General features: G+C 40.6%; 1 protein-coding gene across 3 annotated transcripts in view; it reads left to right on the forward strand.

Moving 5' to 3' along the window:
• FIP1L1 (factor interacting with PAPOLA and CPSF1) overlaps positions 1–20087 on the forward strand; it is a 104672-nt gene extending 84585 nt beyond the window's left edge. For 2 of the 3 annotated variants that reach the window (XM_089669247.1, XM_089669249.1), the window contains 2 exons: positions 11561–11716; positions 19745–20087. In XM_089669247.1, coding sequence (XP_089525373.1) covers positions 11561–11716; positions 19745–19889 — 301 coding nt within the window. In that variant the 3' untranslated portion in view covers positions 19890–20087. The remainder of the gene's footprint in view (positions 1–11560; positions 11717–19744) is intronic. The other variant, XM_089669248.1, reaches the window with a different exon arrangement.
• The last annotated feature ends 5265 nt before the right edge of the window (positions 20088–25352 follow it).

Raw genomic sequence — 25352 nt, forward strand, 5'->3', positions numbered from 1 at the left:
AACCCCATTTGAATTTCATAAGAGCTTCCAACAGATCTATAAACAGTTAGGGGCCTATTTGTAAAGGTTGGGTAAAAAATTGCTTTTTGTTATGTCATGCACTTTTAAAAGCTGATTTTTTTTTTCTGGTAAAATAATGAGAAATTGTGATGTCAAAGTGAACTTTGTGAAAATGGGAGTTATTGGTGAAAAAAAAATACACAATCTCAGGGTGTGTGCTCCTCAAGAGTCATCTTCTAGGGACCCTTATTTTTGCTCTGCTTGTGCAGCCAACTATCCCATCCCCAACCTCATGTCATTGTTGAGAAAAAAAACTTGCTTACACAAAATATATGGCTTATCTTGTTATCCTGCTTCTGATTGGTCAAATGTGGTCAATCCTCTCCGTTTAACTGTGTGTGGTTTAACTAGTTGCCGACCGCAGATAGCCGAATGACGGCTACACTGCGGCCGGCCAGCTCTGGTAGGGTGTCATATGACGTCCTCCCAGAACGCGCTCTCCTGCGTGCCCCCGGAGATCTCCGTGATCGCTTTGTCCTACGGACACAGCTGATCATGTGATGTGGTAAAAGGCCAATCACAGCAGCCTTTTACCACGTTATCAGCCATGTCCAATGACACACTGATCACAGGGAAATGCAATTGCCAGTTTTCGGCTGCACTTTCCTCACGCTGTCAGAGCATGAGGAAAGTACTGCCGAGAACCGGCAGTTGTCAGAGCAGGGATCAGCATCGATCATCAGGGCACCCACCAGCTCCGCCCACCTGTGCCCAGCAGTGCCGCCCCGCAGTGCCACCCACCTTTGCCCAGCAGTACCGCCAGTCAGTGCTCAGCAGTGCCACCTGTCAGTGCTGACTATCAGTACCCATCATCAGTGCCGCCTATCAGTGCCACCTCATTAATGCTGCCTATCAGTGCCGCCTATAAGTGCCCATCAGTGCTCCCTATCAGTGCAGCCTCATCAACACACATCAGTGAAGGAGAAAAATTACCTGTTTGCAAAATTTTATAATAGAAACAAAGAAACTTTTTTTTTTCTTTCAAATTTTTTGCTCTTGTTTTTTTGTTTATAGCGCAAAAAGTAAAACACCCAGCAGAAAGTAAATAACACCGAAAGAAAGCTCTATTTGTGAGAAAAAAATTGATAAAAATTTCATATGGGTACAATGTTGTATGACTGCGCAATTGTCATTCAAAGTGCAACAGCGCTGAAAGCTGAAAATTGGCCTTGTAAGGAAGGGGGTATAAGTGCACGGTAGGCAAGTGGTTAATTGATCTTGTTTGAAACTGAACTAGAAGGTAATATTTCAAATGGATGTCTGCTGATGTAAAAAAACAAACAAAACAACAATATTTACCAATTAATTTTAGCCTGAAATCATCCTTCAGAATTCACTGAAGAGTAATTGCACTCATCCACAATTGGCACCAGAATTGTAATATTTTTTAGTGGGTCTTTAGAACTCCTAAACCTAATAAGCAAACACTAACTTCTATTCAGGAGCTATTACCAACCTCGTGTGTCTAATGGTGCAATTGCTAGTAGAAGGTGGTGTTGTATTAGAGCACTCTAGAGCACTTAAAGCTAAACTCAAGGCACAAAAAACGTGTGTGTGGATATATATATATATATCTCAATAGCCACGAAAGACAAAAACCCACTTTTTGTGCACCAAATGCCTATGTACACCTGGTTATAACTTTGTAAAAGTAGTGGTGACATCATCACTGTGCTGCACACAGTCTGTGCAAAGAGCAGAGCTGTGGGGGGCCCAACCACTATAGGTTTCCTGTAAACAACTACAGGCGGTCAAAGACCAGACCAGTCACCCTGCAGAAGGAGAGAGCAGTGGAGACCAGCAAAGTTGAGGCACTGGATTACTTTGCAGATCTAGAAGAGATACACACAGCACATCAAGATTAAAGGAAGAACACTCATGCCTCTTGCATTTAGACAATTTTTACTTAGTCTGGATTTCAGATTTAAAGTGGTTGTAAACCTCAGACATGAGATATGAACAAAGCATATCCCTCTACAGCAGGGGTGTCAAACTAGCAGCCCTCCAGCTGTTGCAAAACTACAAGTCCCATCATGCCTCTACCTTTGGGAGTTATGCTTGTAACTGTCAATCTTGCATTGCCTCATGGGACTTGTAGTTTGGCAACAGCTGGAGGGCCGTCAATTTGACACCCGTACTCTGTAAACTCTGAGGACACCAAGGACTTTCATATTCCTCCATCTCAACAGTCCTCAGCGAGCGTTTACACAGAGTTGTCCATAGGAACTTAAAACTGTCACTACCAAAACTCTCTGGGCCCAAGGTATCAGGTTTTGGGGAAAGTCTTTTCTGTTGCATTCTCGTTCTGAAGAGAATCTGTACAGGGACTGTGCCCATGCGGATAAGGCATTTCATACCAGATGGAAGGTGCTTTCATTAAAAAGTGTGTGGTTCTTGCTGTGGAACCTGCAGTGCCCTACTTAAAGCAGTTGTGAACTTCTGACCTGAAATAAGAATAAAACACATCCCTTATAGTGTATACTTGTCTCAATCCAGAACACAAAGTGTCATTTCTCTGTTTTCTCTGCTATCAGCATGAGTCATTTCTGACCAGTTTTCCTGACACCAAGAGAAAAATGGTGAGGGGGAGGGCCCACGCCCTCCCACCCTGTGATCGACAGTCTCCGCTCTGTTGCTGTTTGGAGGGGAGTGTGTCTCTTTGCTCCAATCAGCTCTCAGAGCTCTCCTCACTGGTGTAACTTCAGCTCTCCGTCCCTGCTGTTCAAAGCTGAGAGATACTGTGTAAAGTCTGCACTTTGGATATAGGGGAAAGACAGCTGTAGATTTAACAGATACAACTTATGGAGGAGGATTTATTTCATCTCTGTGTATCACCTGAGGTCAATCACTTAACTGGGTGTATATATAAGCATTTACAACCACTTTAAATGCACGCCAGAATTGTAAAAAGTGGGTTGGGCACATATATAGTAGTATAGGTTCCATGTTCTGCCATGTATCTAAAAGCGGAGTAGACACATACAACATATTTTTCCAGGTATTGGCTTAAGGGTTGTTAAATAGGCATAACAGCCAAGTCTGTTAATGGAACTGAGACAAAATTATTACAGTTATGTTTAGAAAATTTGGAAACTGATTGTTTAGACCAGTTTTTATTTTACATATTGTTTTTTCTCTTTTTATGCAAACATGACAAGCTGATATTCTTTATTTTGAAGAATATTAGAATAGAGTGACATAGCCAAAACAACTCAATGGATAACAAAATTACATATGGAAACAATCACATTGTGTAGGAATCGTTAGACATGTGATTATGAATATTTTGATATACTTATGTTAAGTGTGTTTTCTGTGCATCATTACTGAAGGACAGCAAGAGAGATTTCATGTACTAAGCCAGCCCCTACCCAGAATCCCTCCTTTTCTCAAAGGTTGCAGAAACAGATTGTTCCCCCCCCCCCCCCCACCTTCTTCTTGCCCCTATCCCCCCCCCCCTCCTTGGAAGTGTCCATATGGTAGTCATTAACTCTGCTATGAGTGTCTAGGATTTCTAGCACATTGCTGAGTGGAAGCACTAGGAGTCAGTGTTGCCTTTTCTAGAAATTGTTTACAGTGTTTATGAGGTTTTTGTTTTTCTTTTAAATACATTGTGGTGTTGGGTAAATGCAGCATATCAACATGCAGATTAAATGCTCTTAACTAGTACGTTTTTGTTTTAGCTGTGTAGTCTCAGTGTTATGGTCCTGTAAATGGCGTGCGTCTTGTGTTACAAATTACAGGATGAGTGTTTTGAAGTTAAGGAACCATCTCCACATATGTTGAACAGACACCTTGACTCCCATCCAGAATGTAAAGAACATTGCTTCATAACTCAGTTGTGTTACTTGTAAAGCATTTTGCTCTGAAATGGTTAAGCTTAGCGGACTTAATCGGTTCCAGACAATGCCAAGTCTCTGTGCTTCAGCCAGCTATGAAAACACTGAGGCATCCAAGGGGAGGCCTCAGTTTTTTGTTTTTTTTCCTTTCTCTGTTTAAATTGTCCACTCTCTTCACCACTGCCATATGGCTTTTCCCGAATGAACAAGCCCATGATTAAAGACAGCCATAGGGTTGTGGAACACAATTTTGGTCTTATCCACTGCTCAGCTGTATGCTGGTTTCTAGTGTTGGGTACATATATTTTCCACATCAATGGCTTTATTTTAAGAGTTGGCTGAGAATTTCAAAAAAAATAGAGCAATGTATTTTCCAGAGCTGAACTGGAATCTGATTTTCCTAGCAAAAGGCAATAGTTTACATATTACAGGTGCCTTCTTATATTCAGCCTGGCTCATGCCCTGATATCTGTACATGGATGTGAAGTTCTTCATGTCAGTTAATAATTAATACTATTTGTATAAACAGTAAAATTGTGTGTTTGCTTTTTTTTAAACCACAGACCTATGCCTTTGCTCCTTGATCCTAATTCCTTTGTTATGCTGTTTCCCCCGTACTGCTTATTCTCTCCCTGACCAGTACATGTTCCTTATGTCTCATGGCCTTGAATTATACTTTGACAGACCTTCCTAGCAGCCTGTGATTAACTTATGATTAAGCACTAGATCGTGTGAAACGAGTTAACAGGTCCTGTATTCATGTCCTGGTGTTTTGTGTGTCATATGGATCAATAAATACACACTATATTCATAAATCCTCTGGTGTGCGGCTGACCCTTCTTCTTGTTCTAACAATAACCTTGACACGTTTGTCTTCAGTTGCAGGCATCATGGCCTCTTCCAGATTTTCCAGATCCTCTGTCTCTCAAAGATCAATTTACCATCCTGCTTCATGGTCTCTGGCTTTAGTGGACTGATTGCTGAAGCCCAGGGTCTAAGAAACCGGGACATCTCAGAACTGATTATTCCCACAATGCTAAAAGCTAGGAAGTCTACATCCTGTAAGGTCTACCATTGTAAGTGGAAGACATGCTTCATTTGTTGTGAGCCTCAAAGTTTCCACCCTAGAAGATTCTCAATGTGACATATTCTTTCCTTCCTGCAGCTTGGCCTAGACCAGCATTAGGCTTTTTATTTCAGAGACCTTGGCTTCTCATTCTGTGATTAAAACCTTTGCTCAAGGTGTCTCCTATGTGACTTCCCCAGTTCTTAACCCTGTGGCAACTGAATCTGGTGCTCTCAGCTCTTCAAAAGCCACCATCTGAAACCAAGTGGGAGACATTCTCCTTACCACTCTCATCCCCAGGGTAGTGTTTCTTGTAGACATCTCTGTGAGGTGAGAGTCTGAGCTGGCAGCCTTATCCTGTGGAGAACCTTTTCTGGTCTCACACAAAGACAAGATGGTGTTGAAACCCAGAACATCCTAGTTTCTGCCTTTTCATCTTAAGGAAAACCTCATTCTTTCTTCCCTCTGTCCAGTTCATCATAAGATGATTTCTCTTCATTTCCTTGATGCGGTGGGGGCTGTGAGAGTCTATTTCTCAACCACTGTTTCCTTCAGAAAGATTGACTATGTTTTTAGCTTTTGAGATGGTCCCAGCAAGCACCATCCTTAGGAGGCAACTCATTTATTCAACAGTATGGTCTGAAGGATTGGATTCCACTGCTTCCCATCAAGGTATACTCTATTAAATCTGTGAGTGCCTCCTCGGGTTTTTGGCATCAGACTGCTGTTCCCCAAATTTGCCAGACTGCCACCTTGCCTTCTGTTCACATTTCCTTAAGTTGTACCAAGTGGTTATTTAGGCCTAATCTGATGCCAGCTTTGGGTGTGTAAAGATATTTCAGGTGGCTTTTTGAGCTGCAGGCAGTCCCCAATTCTCTTTTTTTTTTTTTTCTTGGGTCTGTTAGTGTTTGTTTACTGTTTCAAAACCCTCAGACTGCTTTGAATGTCACCAAGGTTAAACACTTTTATGTCCCTCTACAGATGAGATGGTAATATTTTTTGAAAAGTGATTAACAATCAGTTTAAATACCTGGGGTTGTTAGTAGTGTACCCCAAGGTTCAGTGTTGGGACCCTTAATTTTTAATATATTTATAAATTATATAGGGTCTTGGATTAAAAATACAATTTCAGTCTTTGCACATGACCCCAAGCTGTGCAGTGGAATAACGTCCTTACAGGATGTCTCAAGCTGACCTCAATGCACTGTTTAATTGGGCAACTATGTGGCAAATGAGGTTTAATGTCGATAAATGTAAGGTTATGCACTTGGGGGCTAAGAATATACATGCATCATACATACTAGGGGGAGTACAACTGGGGGAATCAATGGTGGAGAAGGATCTGGGGGTTCTGGTAGATCACAAGCTTAATAATGGAATGCAATGCCACGCTGCGGTTTTTAAAGCAAGCAAAATCCTCTCTTGTATTCAGAGGTATAGACTTCAGAGAGAGATTTTACCCCTCTACAAATCATTAGTAAAATCCCATCTGGAATATGCAGTTCAATTTTGGTCACCAATTCACAAAAAGGACATTGGGGAACTGGAAAAAGTACAGAGAAGAGCAACCAGACTGATAAGAGGCATGGAGGAGCTCAGCTATGAGGAAGGATTAGAAGAACTGAATTTATTCTCTCTTGAGAATAGGAAATTAAGGGGGGATATGATCAACATTATAAATACATCAGTGGTTCATATAGTGAACTCAGTGTAGAGTTATTCACCTTGAGGTCATCAGAGGACAAGGGGGCACTCTTTACGTCTGAAGGAAAAGAAATTTAATCTCCAAATATGGAAAGGTTTCTTCACAGTAAGAGCTGTGAAAATGTGTAATAAACTCCCTCAGAAGTTGGTTCTGGTCAGCTGAGTGGATTGCTTTAAAAAAAGGCCTGGATTTTTTTCTAGATACACAGAATACTAACATTTATAGGTAAAATTGATCCAGGGAATATCCGATTGTCTCTCTGGGGATCAGGAGCGAATTGGATCATGCTTTGCTGGGTTTTTTTGCCTTCCTCTGAATCAGCTGCGGGAGTAGGATTATAGCTGGATACTTGTCTTTTTTCAGCCAGACTAACTATGTAAAAAAAAAAAAAATAACATAGGCCAGAGACATAGTTTCCATTAAATAAAATATTCCATGCAGTCCATGCAGCTGCTGCAAAAACCCTGCGAGATATTAAAAATACCAAATGTAAATGAACCAAATATGCTTACTTCTGGTTTTATCTTGTTCCTCTTTCAGGTCTGGATTTTATGAAAAAATTGGAATGCATGAGATTGTAGCATTCATTTTGACAGCCATAGGTACCTGTATTAGGTGCTCCATCTGTACTGTAGTCTGCGGTATTTAGCCACTTTTGCAGGACTTTTAGTTTGTGAGCATTTGTTCACATGTAGATGATCCACCCATTGCTGTCTCTCCACCAATTTTCTGCCTTTCTGGAATGCCACTTAGTCCTCATGCATACGGGACGTTTTGATAATGCTGGTAACGTTAGCTGTGTAAAGTCACGTTAAAAACTGAAGTTTTTTTTAGCGTTTTTGCATTAGCGTTTAATGGTGTTTTGCCACATCTAGCGGCGTTTCTCCTCATTTGCGAGTGTTTTTTTTCACCAAAAAAAAATTATTTTTGCAGTTTTTACCGCGTTTTTCAGCATTAGTGCGTTTTTACAGCTAAAAACCTCCCTAGAAACCCACTAGTCCTGGGTTTTTTTCCAGCCAAAAAATGTACCAGCCAAAAAATGTTGATTACATTCTATGTGTGCATGGACACATACGATAACATGCTGGGGAGTTTACTGTAGAAAAAAATGTCAAAAGCCAAAAACAGCTGCTGTAAAAACATCAAGTATGCATGAGGACTAAAGAGTGCAGTGTAGCTGTACTTTATTTAGGAGTTCTCTTCAGAAATGCATGCAAAGTGATCTTACAGGATGTATGGAAATATTGAATGCTTCCAGTATGGATCACCTACCTTGTTTGTGTTAGAATTGTGGCAGACACACAGTCATTCAATGCTATTTTATAGCTGTCATGTACACTCCTCATAATTGGTTAATTGTTATACAAGGCTTTTTTTACAGGCTTCTTTTCTATTTGCTTAGTGTGACGATTCAGATCAAGATTCAATAATGAGTTTTCAGGAGTCGAAATAAAGCAGACATTTCAGTCTCCATCTCCAAGACTTCACTGCTCTGAACTGTATGTAGCCAGAGGGCTGCAATTCAATTTCCAGGATGTGACAGCTTAGGATTCAGTACAAAATGTTTACAGTTTGCATTATGCAATACTATGACAGCATGGGCATAGCAAATGAGAGCTCATGGGTGCCAAAGATTCATGCCTAATTAAAGAGGAACACTATTACCCTCTAACACTATCATCTACATTGCTTTCTCGGCTTTGTAATATAAATGAGATGTGTATAGCAAAAGATACCTGTTTTACAGTCTACTGTCTTCAGTTATGGATGCTGGTACTACCCACTCCATGTTATTTGCAGCTTGGCAATTCGCAGATTGATTTAACAGTCCAAAACACTGCAGAATTGAGTCACTGAAGAGCTTACGTGATTTTGCCTTTAAATAGTAGCACCTACAGTATATATCTGTTCTACGGAATTCCTTTACAAAATTTGGGCACCAAGTAAAATATCTGCAGCATACAAATTTGCATTTGTCTCAGTATAGTTCTGGAAATTATTACAAAATTTGATAAATATCACTGGCAGAGCTGCTGTGTAGGGTTAAGTAAATATGTTTCTTGGTTTTTGAGCATTAAAAAAATAATTCTAGTTCTTGAATTTTGTTGTATGTCATTTGTGATGTCCTAAGAAGTGAGGATATGTTTGGCAGACATTTATGTTAGAAGATTAGATGGTTGAACACTGATTAGATGTGCTAACACATTGTGGTACTAGCAGTCTTAAGACCATGGATTGAGCAAGTGCGGGTCTTTTTGACCATGCGGTTTCCCTGCAGTTCCTCACTGTGCGGGGTGAGATTTGTGGAGGTAACATTCAGAAAGAATGGCAACCCTGCGCGTCTTTCAAAAGCAGCACCAAAATAGAAATCTTGACCACACAACCAATAGGATTCCACGTTTCATTTTTTCTGAGAATGTTGGATTAAGTCTGATGGATCGGTTTACACCACATTGTAATATTATAAATGACTCACACTTTAGCTACAGTTTTTAGCAAATCATTCCTTCAGTTTTGTCTATACAGCAGTGTTCCTCAAACACCTTGAGATGTAAATTTGAAAATGGGAAAATAAATCTTTTTTTATCTTTCTGAATTTGAGAAAAAGAAGCCTTGTTGGTTTTGTGCTTTTACCTCTTCCCTCCTATTCATTTTGTCTAGTTTAGGACCCTTATTATTGGTAGGAAAAGACCAAGCAATTGTACATGTGGGAAATGGGTATACCTATTCCGTGGCTATCATTTTGTACTCCCTTTCATGAAAGACCTTCTGAAGCACCATCACTCAGTCTAATACTCTTTAGAAGATCAACATTTGTCACTTTTGAAAGAAATCTGGAAGAAGAAACTGTATATTCATTGTTTCTAATATGATTATGCATGCTGACACTGCTTAGCATCCTTGTGAAAGCATGAACTCTTAAAAGATTTAGCTTTTAATGGTTCTCTAGAGATTTAAAGTATCTGTAAAGTTTTAGTCTATGCATATATGGCTAAATGGTTAGCACTTCCACCTGACAGTACTCGGGTCGTTGGTTCGAATCCGAGCCACGGCACCACCTGCTTGGAGTTTGCATGTTCTCCCAGTGCCTGCGTGGGTTTCCTCTGGGTACTCCGGTTTTCTCCCACACTCTAAAGACATGCTGGTAGGTTAATTGGCTCCTGTCTAAATTGGCCCTAGTATGTGTATGTATGAATGTAAGTTAAGGACCTTAGATTGTATGCTGCTTGAGGGTTGGGGACTGATGTGAATGTTTAATATATATGTAAAGCGCTGTGTAAATTGACAGCACTACAGTTGCAAGAAAAAGTATGTGAACCCCTTGGGATTACGTGGAGTTTTGCATGAATTGGGCATAAAATGTGCTCTGAACGTCATCTAAGTCACAACAATAGAAGAACACATACTTTTTCTTGCAACTGTATATTAAGTACCTGTAGTAGTAGTAATAATAATATATAGCTGCACATTTATGTTGAAAAGACATGGATTGTTCCCCTGTTTGCCACTGTTACAGGGCTTATGTGAGAGATTCAAAATGACACTCGGTATGCCAGAAGCCCCCTTGCACCTTGGAGACCTGGAAATGACCTAGTGATGTGGGCTGAGCTGTAGGATTATAGATAGAAAAAAATCAGCACGAAGTGCTAAATAAACTAAAAACCTCTTTAAAGATAATACAGAAGGCAGCAGCACTCACTGGTGTCTGAATACTACAATAAATCAAAATACAAAAGAATAAAGATGTGCTGTAGCATCCCTTTTAAACATGTAGTTTCATAAGAAGGCCACCATAAGGAATAAAACATATGAAATCCATGGTGTAATATGTATGATAAACAATTTATTCATTAAGGAAAGTTCTCACATATAGATGTATATGAAACAGACTACCAGTGAAAATCGATCGGGCGTACTGACGTCACTGCTTAGCTCATCCAGTGCATTTCATCAGACATTTGTTGTGATCGAGCGGTGGTTGCTGGTGGTAAGCAGCTGAGATACATGTGTACGATATTTCTGGAGTGTGTGGGTGCCATTGAGCCTCGTTGGACCTCCTGTTTGGGGTCTGAACTTTTGGTAAGATGCTCTGGTGTGATCTTGGTGGTGGAACACTGAAGCTTGTCAAAGATTCACTCAGCACCTTGATGAGTTTGCACTCATTCTTTGATGGACACTTTTTTTTTTGTACAAACCGTAAATGGCTATTTTGTATTTTATTTTACTTACTGATATACGCTTTTTTATGGAACTGGAATTTCAGTTACTACACATCTAAACAGTTTTTACGCTACTATAGTCAAACTAATATGACCAATTTATGTTGTTCTTTCAGGACTGGACAAATTCTCATAGTAGCTAATCTGGTGGGTGGGGGGATGTTGCTAAGGTAAACTATCTGGATTGGTTGTCTCTGGAATTCTTTGTTCTTTTAAACCAACCTTTTTCAACCACCCTGGAATGCCTTCAGGTTTCTTCAATGTTGCCTAAAAATTGCCCAAATACTGTATACAAGCCAGCTGGTGCATGAAGAGCCTGCCTTTTAGTTACACAAAGCCTTAGGTTTTCATTGTGCACCATTACAACCTTCTAGCTTACCGGCATCCTAACAACCAGTGACATCATTGATTGGTAAGGAAGGTTCCTGCACAGCATCCTTATTTGCCCCTCTCAGTCAGCACTGGGGTCACATTAGCTGCATAATGGAGAGAAACTGAGGCAGAAGAGAAACATCGGCATACTAGTCAGTACGATTGTGCAAAGTTGTGTTTGTTATAGTGTGTGTGTAAATGTATATATGACTACACCGAGTGCTAATGTGCAATCATGCAGTTCTCTTTTTTTTTTTCTTTTAATAAATCTTACGTTTTGCCAATGTTTGCTTCACAGTGAAGAAGAACGATACCGGTATAAGGAGTATGCGGATAGAACAGAAAGGGGCTATGAGCGCCATAGGGAGAGGATCAGCAGAGAGAAGGAAGAACGGCATAGGGAAAGGAGGCATCGAGAAAAGGAAGAGTCCTCACGCCACAAATCATCCAGAAGGTAATGTAGAGGAAATATGTATCAAGTGAAAGCAATGAGTTTATTATTGTACAAATGTTATCTTGCGTTCTTGGGGAAACTGGAAGGATAAAATGACAGCTCTCTTGTATATGGACAGCTTGGGGGGTGGATGAATGTTTTAACTAGTTTAGTGCACAGCTATAGCCGTTTCTGGGGATCATCTTAATAGCATTTTAGCTTATTAATGACGGTTTTGGCAATTATATCTCGACATAGGAGTGGTATGTTTCAGTTCTGCTACTTCATGCACCTGACAAAGTATGATCCTTAAAGGCTAAGTTCACTTTTTTTTTTTTTTCTAAATTCCCACTTTCCGGTGTACCAGTATACCGTTAATGTACCACTGTTGCAGAAAACAAAATGTTTTCTGTGTCCTAGGACAGCCTTTACCTCAGCCTCCAGTTCTTATTGAAAACTCCTACATTACCCGTCCTGGAATTTGGTATTTGGGACAGAAAAGCCATTAAAATGAAGTAGTTCACCAGCTGACCTCATTAACACACCCTGTAGCTGCCCTCCCCCTTCAGGAGATTGCTCCCATCCACCCACCTCTGTACTCACGTACAGATATTGTCAATGAACAACTTTCTCACTGAATACACAGCCAGGGTCTGCCTCTTTGTGCCTTACCTTTTTCTTGCATAGATCGATCATATAACAGCCTATGTGGAGCAGAGCAGTAGTATCGAAAACAGAAGCTCATCATACGTTCTACAATCTGATTGTACAGTCTCCTTTAGATCCACCATAGTAGTAGTGCAAGGGCCTGTCTGATTGGATATATAGGTGTGTCCTATATAGTTTTGGCAAATCTAAAGAAGGATGTACAGAGATTGTACAATCAGATTGTATAGTGTATGGCCACCTTTATACACCTAAAATAAACTACTTGCGCTTCTGGTGGCTGTAATTGTTAATGGCACTTCAAATGCAGAAGAAAACACACATTTTGCCACGTGTAAAGCAGCAAAGAGGTGCAAACCATAACACACCAAAATGTCCCATAGGCTACTTTGCCACATGTAGGGGAGCCCATTGAAATCAATAGGCTGCCCTATGTGTATTACGGGAAAAACGAGCCAAAATAATGTGCGCTCCCACTACGCTAGATGTGATTGGGGCCTGAAAGTGAAATTGGTGTGTTTACATAAGAACAATGAGGCTCCTTACACATCTGTGTGTTTCTGAATGAATGACAAACCACATAGAAACCGCATGCGTTGACTCACGTTTTGGAAACACGCTGCAAATGTACATTACACTTGTGTTACAATTAAATGCTCATGACGCCCCAAGCGTGGGTAGCAGGTGCAAATCTGCAGTGTGACAAACATGCTGCAAGCGCAGTAATAAAAAGTGCCACACTCCACTCCATAAAAACATTGCTAGCGTTTGTCGCACATAGAGCAGCCCATTCAAGTGAGTGGGCTGTCCTATGTGCAACGAGCAGAAACGCTCCCAAAAAAAAACGTATGCAGGAAATGCAAATTCACAGAGATGTCAATGGGGCCTGACAGCTAAGTGTCTCTGTCCACTCCCTCCTATGTACTTGAATAAAGCTGACCATACACTATGCAATCTGATTGTACAGTACCCAGCATAAATGAGTAAACCCCTTTTAAAGAGTAAGATTTTTTAGAGTTTTATAGAACATTTGTTTATCTCATTACATGAAAGTAAGGTTCATAATATAATTTAGATTACAAAATCTTCAGTTTTACTCAAATTAGTTGATGCAAAAATGAATACACCCCCCAACAACAACTATTCCATCTAGTATTATGTATGACCTCCATGATTTGTAAGGACAGCACCAAGTCTTCTAGGCATGGAATGAACAAGTTGGCGACATATTGCAACATCTATCTTTTTCCATTCTTCAAGAACGACCTCTTTTACAGCCTGGATGCTGGATGGAGAGTGATGGTCAACTTGTCTGTTCAGAATTCCCCATAGGTGTTCGATTGGGTTCAGATCAGGAGACATACTTGGCCACTGAATCACTTTCACTCTGTTCTTCAGAAATGCAGCAGTGTGTGTTTTGGATCATCGTCATGCTGGAAAAGTGCACGACGACCAAGGGCACAGAGTGATGGTAGCATCTTCTCTTTCATTATAGAGCAGTACATCTGTGAATTCATGATACCATCTATGAAATGCAGCTCCCTGACATCAGAAGCACCCATGCAGCCCCACAGAAGGACACTGCCACCACTATGTTTACTGTAGGCACCATGCATTTTTCTTTGTACTCTTCACTTTTGTGACGCCATATAATTTTGAATCCATCAGTTCCAAAAACATTTATCTTGGTCTCATCACTCTAGAGTACAGAGTCCCAGTAGTTGCCTTCTTTTTCAGCATGGGTCCTAGCAAATTCTAGATGGGCTTTTTTCTGCATGGGCTTTAGGAGAGTGTTCCTTCATGGACAACACCCGTGCATGCCAATGCCATTCCTCTGCAGTGTACGCCGTATTCCCGTGCCACACTAAACAATAAGTCCAGTTTGGCTTTCTACTTCTTTAGCTAACTGCAGTGAACTGGCATGGAGGGAGATTTTCTTCAACCCTTCTCATCAGAAGACACTCCTGTCGAGGTATTAACTTCCATGGACAGCCTGGACATCTCTGTGAGATGGTTCCAGTTCCTTCTTTGTTAAATTTTTGTATCACTTTTGCTACAGTTTTCTCACTGATAAGTAAAGCTTTGCTGATCTTCTTGTAGCCTTCACCTTTATTGTGTAAAATTATTTTCGTTCTCAGGCCTTGTGACATTTCTCTTCCATGTTGTGCCTTTGCTGACAACATGAAATGGGAGGGGTTTTCTTTAATGCCCTTTTATAATCAACTGTCTGCTGGAAACCTGTATAATGAATAATTAGACTTACCTGTAGTTGAATTCCTGTTAATTAGAATTTTGTTGTTTGGGGTGTTTTAATTTTTGCAACATGGTCTTTAATGAATTTGTTAGGAAAAATACTTTTTTGTGTGTGCAAATTAACAAATCTTGTTTGCAATCAATGACCTGCATTTGTGGGATTATTTTGCAGTATAGTATCCTATAGAAAATGTTGATTCTGAAAGAAAAGTAAAGGTTTTCTGACAAATCTGTTGGGGCGTACTCATTTATGCTGAGCACTGTACAATCTCTTTACAGTTTCTCTTATATTTAGCCAAACTATGGAATAGGAGGATACACCTGAACAATCCATTTGATTTGTATTGAATCAGACAGGCCCTTTCACTATATAGCTAATGGTAGATCTAAAGGAGATTTTACAATCAGATTGTATAGTGTATGGCCACCTTAAAGGATGAAGTAGGGAAATGGGTGGAAATAAAACAGGAGGTGGTATAGTAATGATGGAGATGTGGCCCAGAGTGGTAATACACCCAGTATTCCGAGATGCACTAAGGCTGTGCACGATGGAAGATAAAGCTTCCTGGATTTTCACATGATGATACAGGAAATAATGGAATCAGAATGCTTTTTTTTCACATGATGATTTGGGATTACTTGGGCAAAAAAAATGTTAAAAAAGGCTTCTATTTATTATGAAAAGTGAAATTCTGCTTGAAAAGGTTAACTTATCCTTTAAGGTTTTAAGTTAATGGGTGTTAATTTTTTTTAATGGTAACCTATTAACCACTTCCTGCCTAGCCTATAGGAAAATGATGGCTGGGCAGGACTCTCCTCGATCTGGGAAGGCGTCCTATGACTTCCTTCCTGGATCGCACCTTTTGCGTGCCTGCAGGGCTGCGCTGTGGCGAGATCTGCCACCAGCTGTGTACCTTGGACACAGCCAAAGACAAATTTTGTGTACCGTCCTCATTGCCAGTACCATGCGACCTGCCGTGACCAATCGCATCAGGTCACATGACAGTTATAAACAATGGATGGCTTCCTTTCCTGCCATCCATTGTATACAAGTGTGTGTAGCTGCGAATGGCCACAGTGTTCACATGCACAGGCTGGGCCAATCACAGCCCATCTGTGTCATGTGATTAGCTGTGATTGGCCACAGCTAATCACAACAAAGAATCCTGAACTGTTTGATTTAATTCAGTTAAATGCTTGCTTATAGCAAAGAGATTCTTTGCTATAAGCAATTAAATCGTGTAAAAAAAAAAAAAAAAGCTCTAGTTGTGTGAACAAAATGATAAAAATTTAGTTTGGGTACAGTGTTGCATGACCGCGCAATTGTCATTCAAAGTGTGAGAGCGCTGAAACCTGAAAATTGGCCTGGGCAGGAAGGGGGTAAAAAGTGCCTGATATTGCCAGTTTACTTTTTTTTTTAATGTTATTGAGCTCCCAACCTGGCCACTGACCTTTTTGGGCGGCCAGCTTCCGGGTCTCAAACGCCGGCCGCTGTCATTGGCTGGGCAGGGATGACGTCACTCCCGTGCATGCACAGGAGTTTCTTTAAATTCAGCATTGCCAAATTTGTACAGTGAGCTGCGCCTGTGCGGGTTGGACAGGTAGGAAGCAAAGCATGTCCCTTTTGCATTAAAAATCCTGGCTGTGTGCCCATTTTTAATCCTTACCTAAAGTTCCACTTTAACTTTTCATGCAGCCAGAATTCCTAACAGTAGTAAACAAAAAGGCACAATGAGGCTTTAAGGACGAAGTTCACACTTGCTAAAAGTGGGTTCTTAGAATGGGTTTTCAGTGCCTGCTGTGCACCCCTAAACCACCAGGGACTAAAGGATGTACAAAAGTTGTTGCTTAGTGCACACGGTAAGATTCAGTGTGTGGACGTCCCTTTTCAACAGAAATTGATGGTTCGATTGACGTCTGTCCAATGGACAAGTTGGATAACTTTTCTTAAACAGCAGCTACTCATCAGTGTATTCTGACAGCAGTACAATACAGAATGCAATGTCTGGTGGGATGGAGTCCTCTACCTTGTTTTTGTGAATAGATAAATCTTAGTGTTTTTGAATTCAGCCAGTGGGCTAAAAAACAGAACACTAAGTCTTTGGCCAACTTTCTGCCTTATGAACCTTGTTTCAGCCACACTAAGCCTTTATATTGATGCTTTCTCTGCCTATTGATGGCAGTGTAGGCCACACAGAAGAAAACACGTGCACTCTTTGCCCTCCAGCACCTGAGTGAACTTATCCCTAAGGTCAACTAGAATTCAGAGGCTAAGTATTATGCTGGTCTTATGCATGCAAGTTTTACTAAGTTTCAGCCATTGTTAGCCAGTTTTTAATTGCAGCCTGCCACCAACATTTTGGATATTTTCAAGGGGTTGATAGAAATTGTTATTGGTAGGTTTCCTTTATCTATTTGGTCATTTTGTTTTTCATTGAGAGCTGGTTGTGATTTTCTGGAAGTGACTGTTTGCATGGCAGGTATTAGTGTTGTAGTGAGGTGTGATGGTATATGTTTTGTCTAGGTATATGTGTTCTTTTTAACTATTGGGCTTTTTATTAAGTGGTCAAAACAGTTATTTAAGAAAAGTTCCAGATGCACAAAAAATGGTACTGGTGACCTGGTTTCAGTAATGAGGGTACTGCTTTCAGAAGATTTTGCCATTTACTTCAAATAGTAGATTGTGTTTCATCAGCACACCAAAATTTTCTTAAAATGTGCCCACCACTGGGCAAAAGTGTGTCCACCACTGGGCACACCGCTGTACAACCCAGAAAGAAAAGCATTGATTGTTAAAGTACGTTGATGTGATTTGGCCATGTATTACACCCAAGCACACCAGAATCTCTGTGGCCAGAGTTGGACTTTAAAGGAAATTTGTACCAAAGGTGAGGAATGTAAATAAGTTTGTCTGCATGACAAAGCTTGACCCTACATGTTCCTGAAACATTGGTGACTTTACAATCGGCCCGAACAAATCTCGCAGAGATCTAGTAGCCAGCTCAACAAGTTAGGAGATTGAAAACTACAGCTGGCCGCCAGTTAGTTTGGCATTTCCCAGTCTCATTTTACTGAAATATTTACACAAATCCACAAACACAAAGTAGTGTGTGTAAATATCAGGAAAACTGACCCAGACACATCCTGGCTGCTTCTGCTATGTTATTTATTTTGTCAATCCCACACACAATACTGTTCCATACTTGCACACACGTGCAGTACTGACTCCTACTCGAAACCTATGTGTTTCTTACTCTCGCGGTTCCGACCCATGTATTCTTTCACGGGTCCAACCCATGTGCCCTCTCACGGTTCCGACCCATGTGCCCACTCACGGTTCCGACCCATGTGCCCACTCACGGTTCCAACCCATGTGCCCACTCATGGTTCTAACCGATGTGTTTCTTACAATCACAGTACTGATCCATATGTAGTTTCATAGTACTGACCCATATGTTCCTCAATCTCACACTACTGAGTCATATGTCCTGTCACTTCCTCCTTCAATACTGACCCATATGTTCTTACATTCACAGTACTGACCCATATGTTCCCTTACAGTACTAACTGAATGCTCTCTCACACTGCTGCCCCCTATATGTTCTCATAGTCTCACTGTACTGACCCATATGCTCTCTTTAGCACGAAGTGGCTGTCGATCCATGTATCAACAGGCTGGTTGTACAGAAATTGATCAACCAATCAACTTCTGGACAACCAGCCTTCAGGGTTTTTCCTGATGGATCAGTACCGCCGGCTGAAGGTGGCAGCACTGATCATTGTAGAATGATGGCGGCGAAGCCTCCCCACTGTCGAAATCCTTCCTGCTGAGTTATTTATAATGTACGGGCTGCCTTACTCTTCCACACAACAAAAACACAACGAAGAAGAAACATTTGCAACTGAATGAGAAAATCCATTTGAAACTGCATATAAAATGCTCAAATACCCGGTTACCTGAGAGTTGTAGTATGTAGGTGATATGTGATTACCTGATATTTGGACTCAAACCTAGAAATGTTTATCATAAGTATTTCTGTGAGTAGAGGTAGAAGAATGGATTCATTATGTTTTAATGTCCCTTCTGTGAGTCTGAGGCAGCCATGGCAGGTAAAGTGGATTGAGTTCAATGACATACCACTTGCTGATCCTCACTTTACTGTATGAACCCTAAGTTCAGAGATGTCATATTGTAGCTGCCATGGCCCAAGAGGCAGCTAATTGAGGCTAATCTGTGATTGATTAGCTGCAGTGGAATGTAGAGGTGACATTTGGGGTTTAGTAGAACTCTGATGTCTCATTTTAAAGAGGATGTGTCACCACAAAATTTACTATCACATAGGGGGCTTATCAGCCATGCACACGCCAGTGGCCACCATATTGTGCATCGGAGCCTGATTACAGTAGGACACGCAAACCGGGTTTACTGTTTAGACAAAGGGGATGATGAGGACAACTAGTGCTTGGAGCTGGTGTGGTTTTTCCCAGCACCATCCCTAATGTCACAAATAGGCTATATAAAGAGGGAAGGGCCTGTGACAAGACATACTTCCTCCTCTGTGTCTGTATGGCTGGCCTCTGCAGTTGCACAAAATCCCTCTATGAAATTGTGGTGCAGCAGCCCATAGATTATGCAATTTTCTTTCCTGCCACCACAGGTGGCAGGAAAGAAAATTGCTTGATTACCAAAGTGTTGATGAGGGAATCCCTCCTGCAGTGCTGTTTTCTGCTGGTGGGAAGCCTTCTCTTCGGGCAGAACACAATGGTCACTGCTAGCAACTGTACCTGCCAGCAGCAATCGCATGAAAATAATTAGACAGGCTGGTTGTACTAAAGTGGATTGATGGGTTGACTTCAGTACAACCAGCCTGCCCATAGATTGAATCTTGGCTGGTTCCTGCTGAACGAGTTGAGTTTTAATCCATCTATGGCCGGCTAAAGCAACAGGCACATCAACCGATTGATTCACGTATACAACTTGCAAAATAAATCATTAAAAATAATTAAAGCCAGCAAACATAACAGGTATATCAATGTTATCAAAAAGATCTTTTATGCTACAGATTGCCTTTTAAAATGGCTTGTGTACTTTAATTGGTTTAATGCACTAATCTTTGTCCATTCTGTTAGCAGCAGCAGGCGGCGCCATGACAGTGAAGAAGGTGACAGTCACAGGAGACACAAGCACAAAAAATCCAAACGAAGCAAGGAAGGGAAAGATGCGGGAAGCGAGCCTGCCCCCGAACCTGAGAGTGTTGAGGCATCTGCTGATTAATACCCCCAAATTAATGTGTGGGGATCACAACAAGTTTTACCTGCTTGATTTATGGGCCAGGATACATTGCTAGGAATGTTTTTTTCCAGGGTATTAAAAAAAAAATTACTCTTAAAAATGTTTGTTAGCATGTCTTTTGTTTGAAATTTTCTTTTTGTATTTTTCTGGGGAAAATAAAGAGTGATTTTTTTTTTTCCATGTTTTTGTACAAGTCTTTTATGGTTCTTTCTGTTTGTCACAATCTTGGAGGCCAGTTCATGAACTCATAAGGAAAATAGTAATGGTGTTTAGGGATTTTAGCGCGTGTACATCCCTTTATTCTTGTGCCAAGTCTAGAGTTATTCCTAAATCTTATGGCAAACCTGCTTATATTGTGCTGATTAATTGCTTGTCTTTACAACCAAGTTTGGTCATAATTCTTCGTACAAATATTGGTTCAGCTTGTGTATTAATCTGTAATCCTTCAGGACTAGGACGGATCTTACACAGCAACTTGTTTGTTAGCACTTTCACCTAGCATATAGGCGAATCTATGTTAAAATATGTTGAAAGAGAAGAACAGAAGATGCCATTGCCATTTTCCACCTGGAAATGCTACCTGGCTATTTTGCTGATCTACTGCCTTTTACATCACTAATCTAGAACAGTACGAAGATCAGGAAAATACCTGCAAAGTGATGCAAAGGGTCAGCTCAATAGCTCGGCAATTACACTTTTAGGAGAACTTGTCAATGGCAGGTTCCTTTTGATAACAATAATTTTTAGTGAAGTTGTTCTATAACTGGCCTCCCAGCACTGCTGTCCTTTCTGCTTCCAGATATTCTCTGTGTGGGAGCAACACAGCAATCGTCTCCTTGGGCAGCATCTTCTGAGCACATGTGGAAAAATATATGTGTATTCCCATGGAGATGTTGTTATGCATCCCATAGGAAAGACCACCTTTCCAAAGGAAGGGAATGGAGCTTTTTTTCTACACTTGTGGAAAAGAAGCTGCCTAGCCAGAACACTTTGCAGCAGCAGTTGTGCAGCTTCCCATGGGCCACATAGCAAAGGTCTAGCAGGAACGAGGACATAAGTATAAGATGCTGGGGGGTGTCTTTTATATTATAGTTGTACTAACAGTATATTTGTCTATACAAGTGGATGCTGTATGAAGGTGACCATGCTATACAGTGTGTTGAACATTTAAAGCCTCTGTTGCAATGGATTGGGACAATGGGGCTCAAGATAAAAAAATACACAAGGAACTGTTCTTTTTGTCCATGGATGGTCATTAAAGGAAAAAGAGCACTTGCCCTTTCTACCTCCCTCCCCTTTGCCAGCATTCTCTGTGTATGATACTTTCAACACACCTATCTGGAGAATTTCACTGTGTGGCCTGCCCAACATCATAGTCTTTGTCCATAATCATTGGAAATATTCAAAGCTGCACTTATACATGTGTGGGGCCTTCATTTACTTTAACGGAAAGCCTGTCTTTTGCCCTGCTGGCCTTCAGTAAGGCTTTGCATTGAAGTGATTTAAGGTTTGGGAACTGTTCATAAGATTCCAGTTACAGGCAGTGTGGAGCTAGGATGCCCTTTTCCTTTAAGAATGATGGCTTATTGGGTGCTGAATATTTTGTAGAGGAGAGTTCTATATGTAGGTGCAGCAGGAGAATTCTTGAGGCCATGGATGAGGAATGATGACTTGAAAAGAAGGTACTCTTATTCCTGAATCCAAGCTGACAGGCATCAGAAACAGATGTCATTTCATTATGTCTGAGCTCCTTCATGGCAATCAGTTTAGATGGGTGTTATTTTACCACTGTGCACTGTGCTGGTAATAGTGGCACTGTAAAGCTCTCCCAAGTGGGACTAGTTTAAAAACAATTTGACTAAGTGGAGCAGTCACCCCTGCTTGTGAGACTTCAAAATAAAGTATTTGTTGCTCTTATGCTTTTTCATCCGTTTGTAAATCAAATACAGTCCAAAGCTGGCCATAAATTGATTGAAGCTCAGCCGGTTCAGGAAGGCCAAGCTCGGCAGAGATTCCATCCATGTATGAGCAAGCTGGTTGTACTAAAGTCGATCCAACCAGTCTGTTGGATATTTTTGTATGCGATTACTGCTGGAGGCTATTGCCGTTAGCAGTAAGCATTGTGTTCTGCAGAACACAATAGCACTGCGGAAGGGATTTCCTCGTCAATGCTGACTGTGTTGTTGGGGGAATCGAGCAATTTTCTTTCCTGGAACACATGGCTGCAGGAAAGAAATTTTGAGTCCTCCCATGGCCTTCCCCACGGTGAGTGGAAAAAGTATCACAACAGGGCAAGAAAAGTAGGAGCATTTCATGTAGAAAATGCAGCATCTTCATGTGTGCGGATGTTAGATGTCTTACTGTGAGGCTTGTTTATAAGCTCTGGAAGAAAGAAGTTAACTTTCTTTTAACTTCTTGTTCTCCTAATCGTTCATCTAGTCTGTTCCACCCAAATCCGTAATACAATTTGATATTTTTAATGTTGTAATTCTATTAATCATGCGATCGATATAAAATATGACGTTGACTTTTATTGACAGCAAATATAATTTTATTCACTTTTCCACATTTTAAGAAACATTACTTTACAAAAAAATAATCTTGTTGACACATGAGAAAAAAATATTCAACAGTTACATTTGTAGAAACCCATTATCTAGATTAGAAAAATAGTTTAAATGGTTTATGACATGCAGTTACCAGTCCGAAAAAAATCACTTTTATTTAAAATTTACACGGCACAATACAAAACGGTTCGTCTGTAAATAACAATGTAAGACTGACTTTTAAAAATACAACGGCAAAGACAAAAAAAGTGTTAGACAGAAAGGAGTTTCCTTTAGATCTGTATTGAAAACACTATCAGGCACATTTTGTGATATTGGGAATTTTGTATTTAATATTAGTCAAGAAAGAGAAGTAATGCGCAATGTTCAATATTACGTTTGTAAACAGTGGTGTAGTCACTGTCCTCCAGCTAAGTCAGGTATTGTTCAGCCAAACTTCTCCAAGTATCCCTCAACATATACCCTCTAAGGTCTCATGTTCATAAGCTTCTGACACTGTTCCCTTCTTCTTCATATCCAATTTTGCCCTGGCAGTTTCAGTATTAGAGTTGTATGTACAATAGAGGCAGTTAGAAGAGGGTGTAAGCACTCAGGAACAGTGGTCTTTGACTTCTACAAGCACATCGGAGGCTATTTGTTTCTTTTCTAAGCATCTACAGCCCTTATCAAAAGTATCACTGACCTCTAACACTGATATCCAGCATAGAGTACTATTACATCTGTGATGGGCCTATCTCTGTTCAGACATTAGCCACAAAATATATAAATGCTCAAGTAAAGCTGCATACAGTGTTCCATGGTCATGATTGCTTTTGTCCCATAAAGTAAACCTGTCATGGGAAAAATAAAGGGTCTGATACTGCTACCTACTAGAAGATACTAGTTTCCTGGCTGTTTATTCCACCTCACTGGCTTCAATGCTTTTTCCAGATCAGAAATGTCCAAACTCACCTGCATATGCTTGTTTCAGATCAGAGCTGCAGTGGGGATCAGCACAACAGCAAGACAACTTACCATTTTTTTTTTTAATGAGCTCACTAATGGTAGACCCTTTTTTCTTTTTAACAGGTTACCTTTAGGGCTCATTCAATCCCATGCATGTTTTCAATGGGGTGAGTTCACGTAACACAAAATTTAAAAAATGCATTATAATCCCAAATGCAAATTTGTGAAGTCAGCCTTCGGGAATAGGTACAGGTCAAATAAAGGCACCTAGCATACCACCCCCCCCCCCCCCCATATGAACGGGTTATTATAATCTATTGCCAGCATGTACAATTTATTAGAATAAAACAGCCGGCTGTAAACATCAACCAGACTTTGCAATCCATGGTGCACTGGGGTGTCCATTGGTCAATCGCTATCATTGACTAGGGATCATTATTTGAAAGTGCACCCATCCTTGAACTGTATCCTCACTATATTCAGACCTCTTCTTCCATAATGTAAAGTCTTTAGGTAAGTTGTGATAATTCATGGTACAGAGATAATTGGAGACCCACAACCCGGAATGGAAAGTAGAAACAGAAGAAATAATGTTTCACCAGTTGCTTATGTGCATTGTTTGGCATACGTAGCCTTGTTTATATACGATGGCTTGGAAAGTGGAGTAGTTACATTTGCCTCAACCCTGGGAAATCTGGGAATGTGAACCAATTGGGCATTAACACTAACCTTCACAACCTTTTCTCTGGTTCCTATGATGCCAGAGTTGCCTAGGCAAACAGTTATAGACGTTTGGGTGATGGCTGTTCACATGTGCTAGGTTAATTAAAGGTTGTATAGGCACCATAGTTTTATAGTAATTTGATGCCTCCTTGAACAATGAACCAAAGACTATAGGGTTGATTTCCTAAGGCAAATATACTATGTACTGCAAGTGCACTTGCGCCAAAGCTTAGTAAATAGGGTAAAGCTTCACTTTGCAAAGAATTCCCAATCACATGCATGGAAAATTAAAAAAAAAAAAATATTTTTGTTGGCACATGATTGGAAGATAGAAATCAGCAGAGCTTCCCCTCTGATCTAGAGCAACACACAGTGTATTTGCCTTTAGTATATCAACCCCCACTGCATGTCTTGGGTGTTATAGATATGCTGAAGATAGTTTGCTGTGTAGAGTACTCCACCTCCTCTCTATATACTCTGTATTGACGGGTTCATGAAAGACAAACTAAGCAGTCAGATGTGGACTGAGCTGCAAATATTTGTTTGTATTTGGAGATATCTTATAGCTGCTCTTTTGTCATACAAGATATAGCAGGCAAAAAATATTTTTAAAACGTTTGGCGCTAAAAATGTTAGTCTTTCGTATCATGCTGTACTGTACCTATTCTGACAGATTAATCATGGATATGCAGCCCTGCCAACCACAAGAATGGTTTTCCATGAGACTGTCCCCTGAATAATGTCAAACATCAGAAGAATTTGAATGCTCCACTGCAGATACAAACGCCCACACATAAACCTATCCCCAGGTTCTGGCACCTATGTGATTTGCCCTCCACTCTATAATACATTTCAGCCAAAGAAGAAAGCAGCACTCCAGATTAAAAAAAGCTGTAATCTGTGTTGATTAATGGATGGATCTGATGTACAGCAGACCACCTGAGCTCCTCCTTTGGATGCATCACTCATAATGAGCTTAGTTATAGAGTAGGAGCTATCAGTTGAGGGGATCTCTTTGCACTCGTATTAATCAAGACATTATACCAAATTAGCAACATTATAGAAAACAGCCCAGCTAGACACAAAAACACACAATATTAAATATCTATGCCTCTGCAGCAGCTGACAGCCTTACAGGGGATCAATTCCAGTAATTGCCCCTCACCCATCACTCTCCTTGTGCACCATACATTTCCCCCTGCTGCCTAGG

The sequence above is a fragment of the Staurois parvus genome, unplaced genomic scaffold (genome assembly GCF_062004578.1).
Source record: "Staurois parvus isolate SC_StPar_1 unplaced genomic scaffold, SC_StPar_1.0 ptg000071l, whole genome shotgun sequence".
In the NCBI taxonomy this organism is placed as follows: Eukaryota; Metazoa; Chordata; class Amphibia; order Anura; family Ranidae; genus Staurois; species Staurois parvus.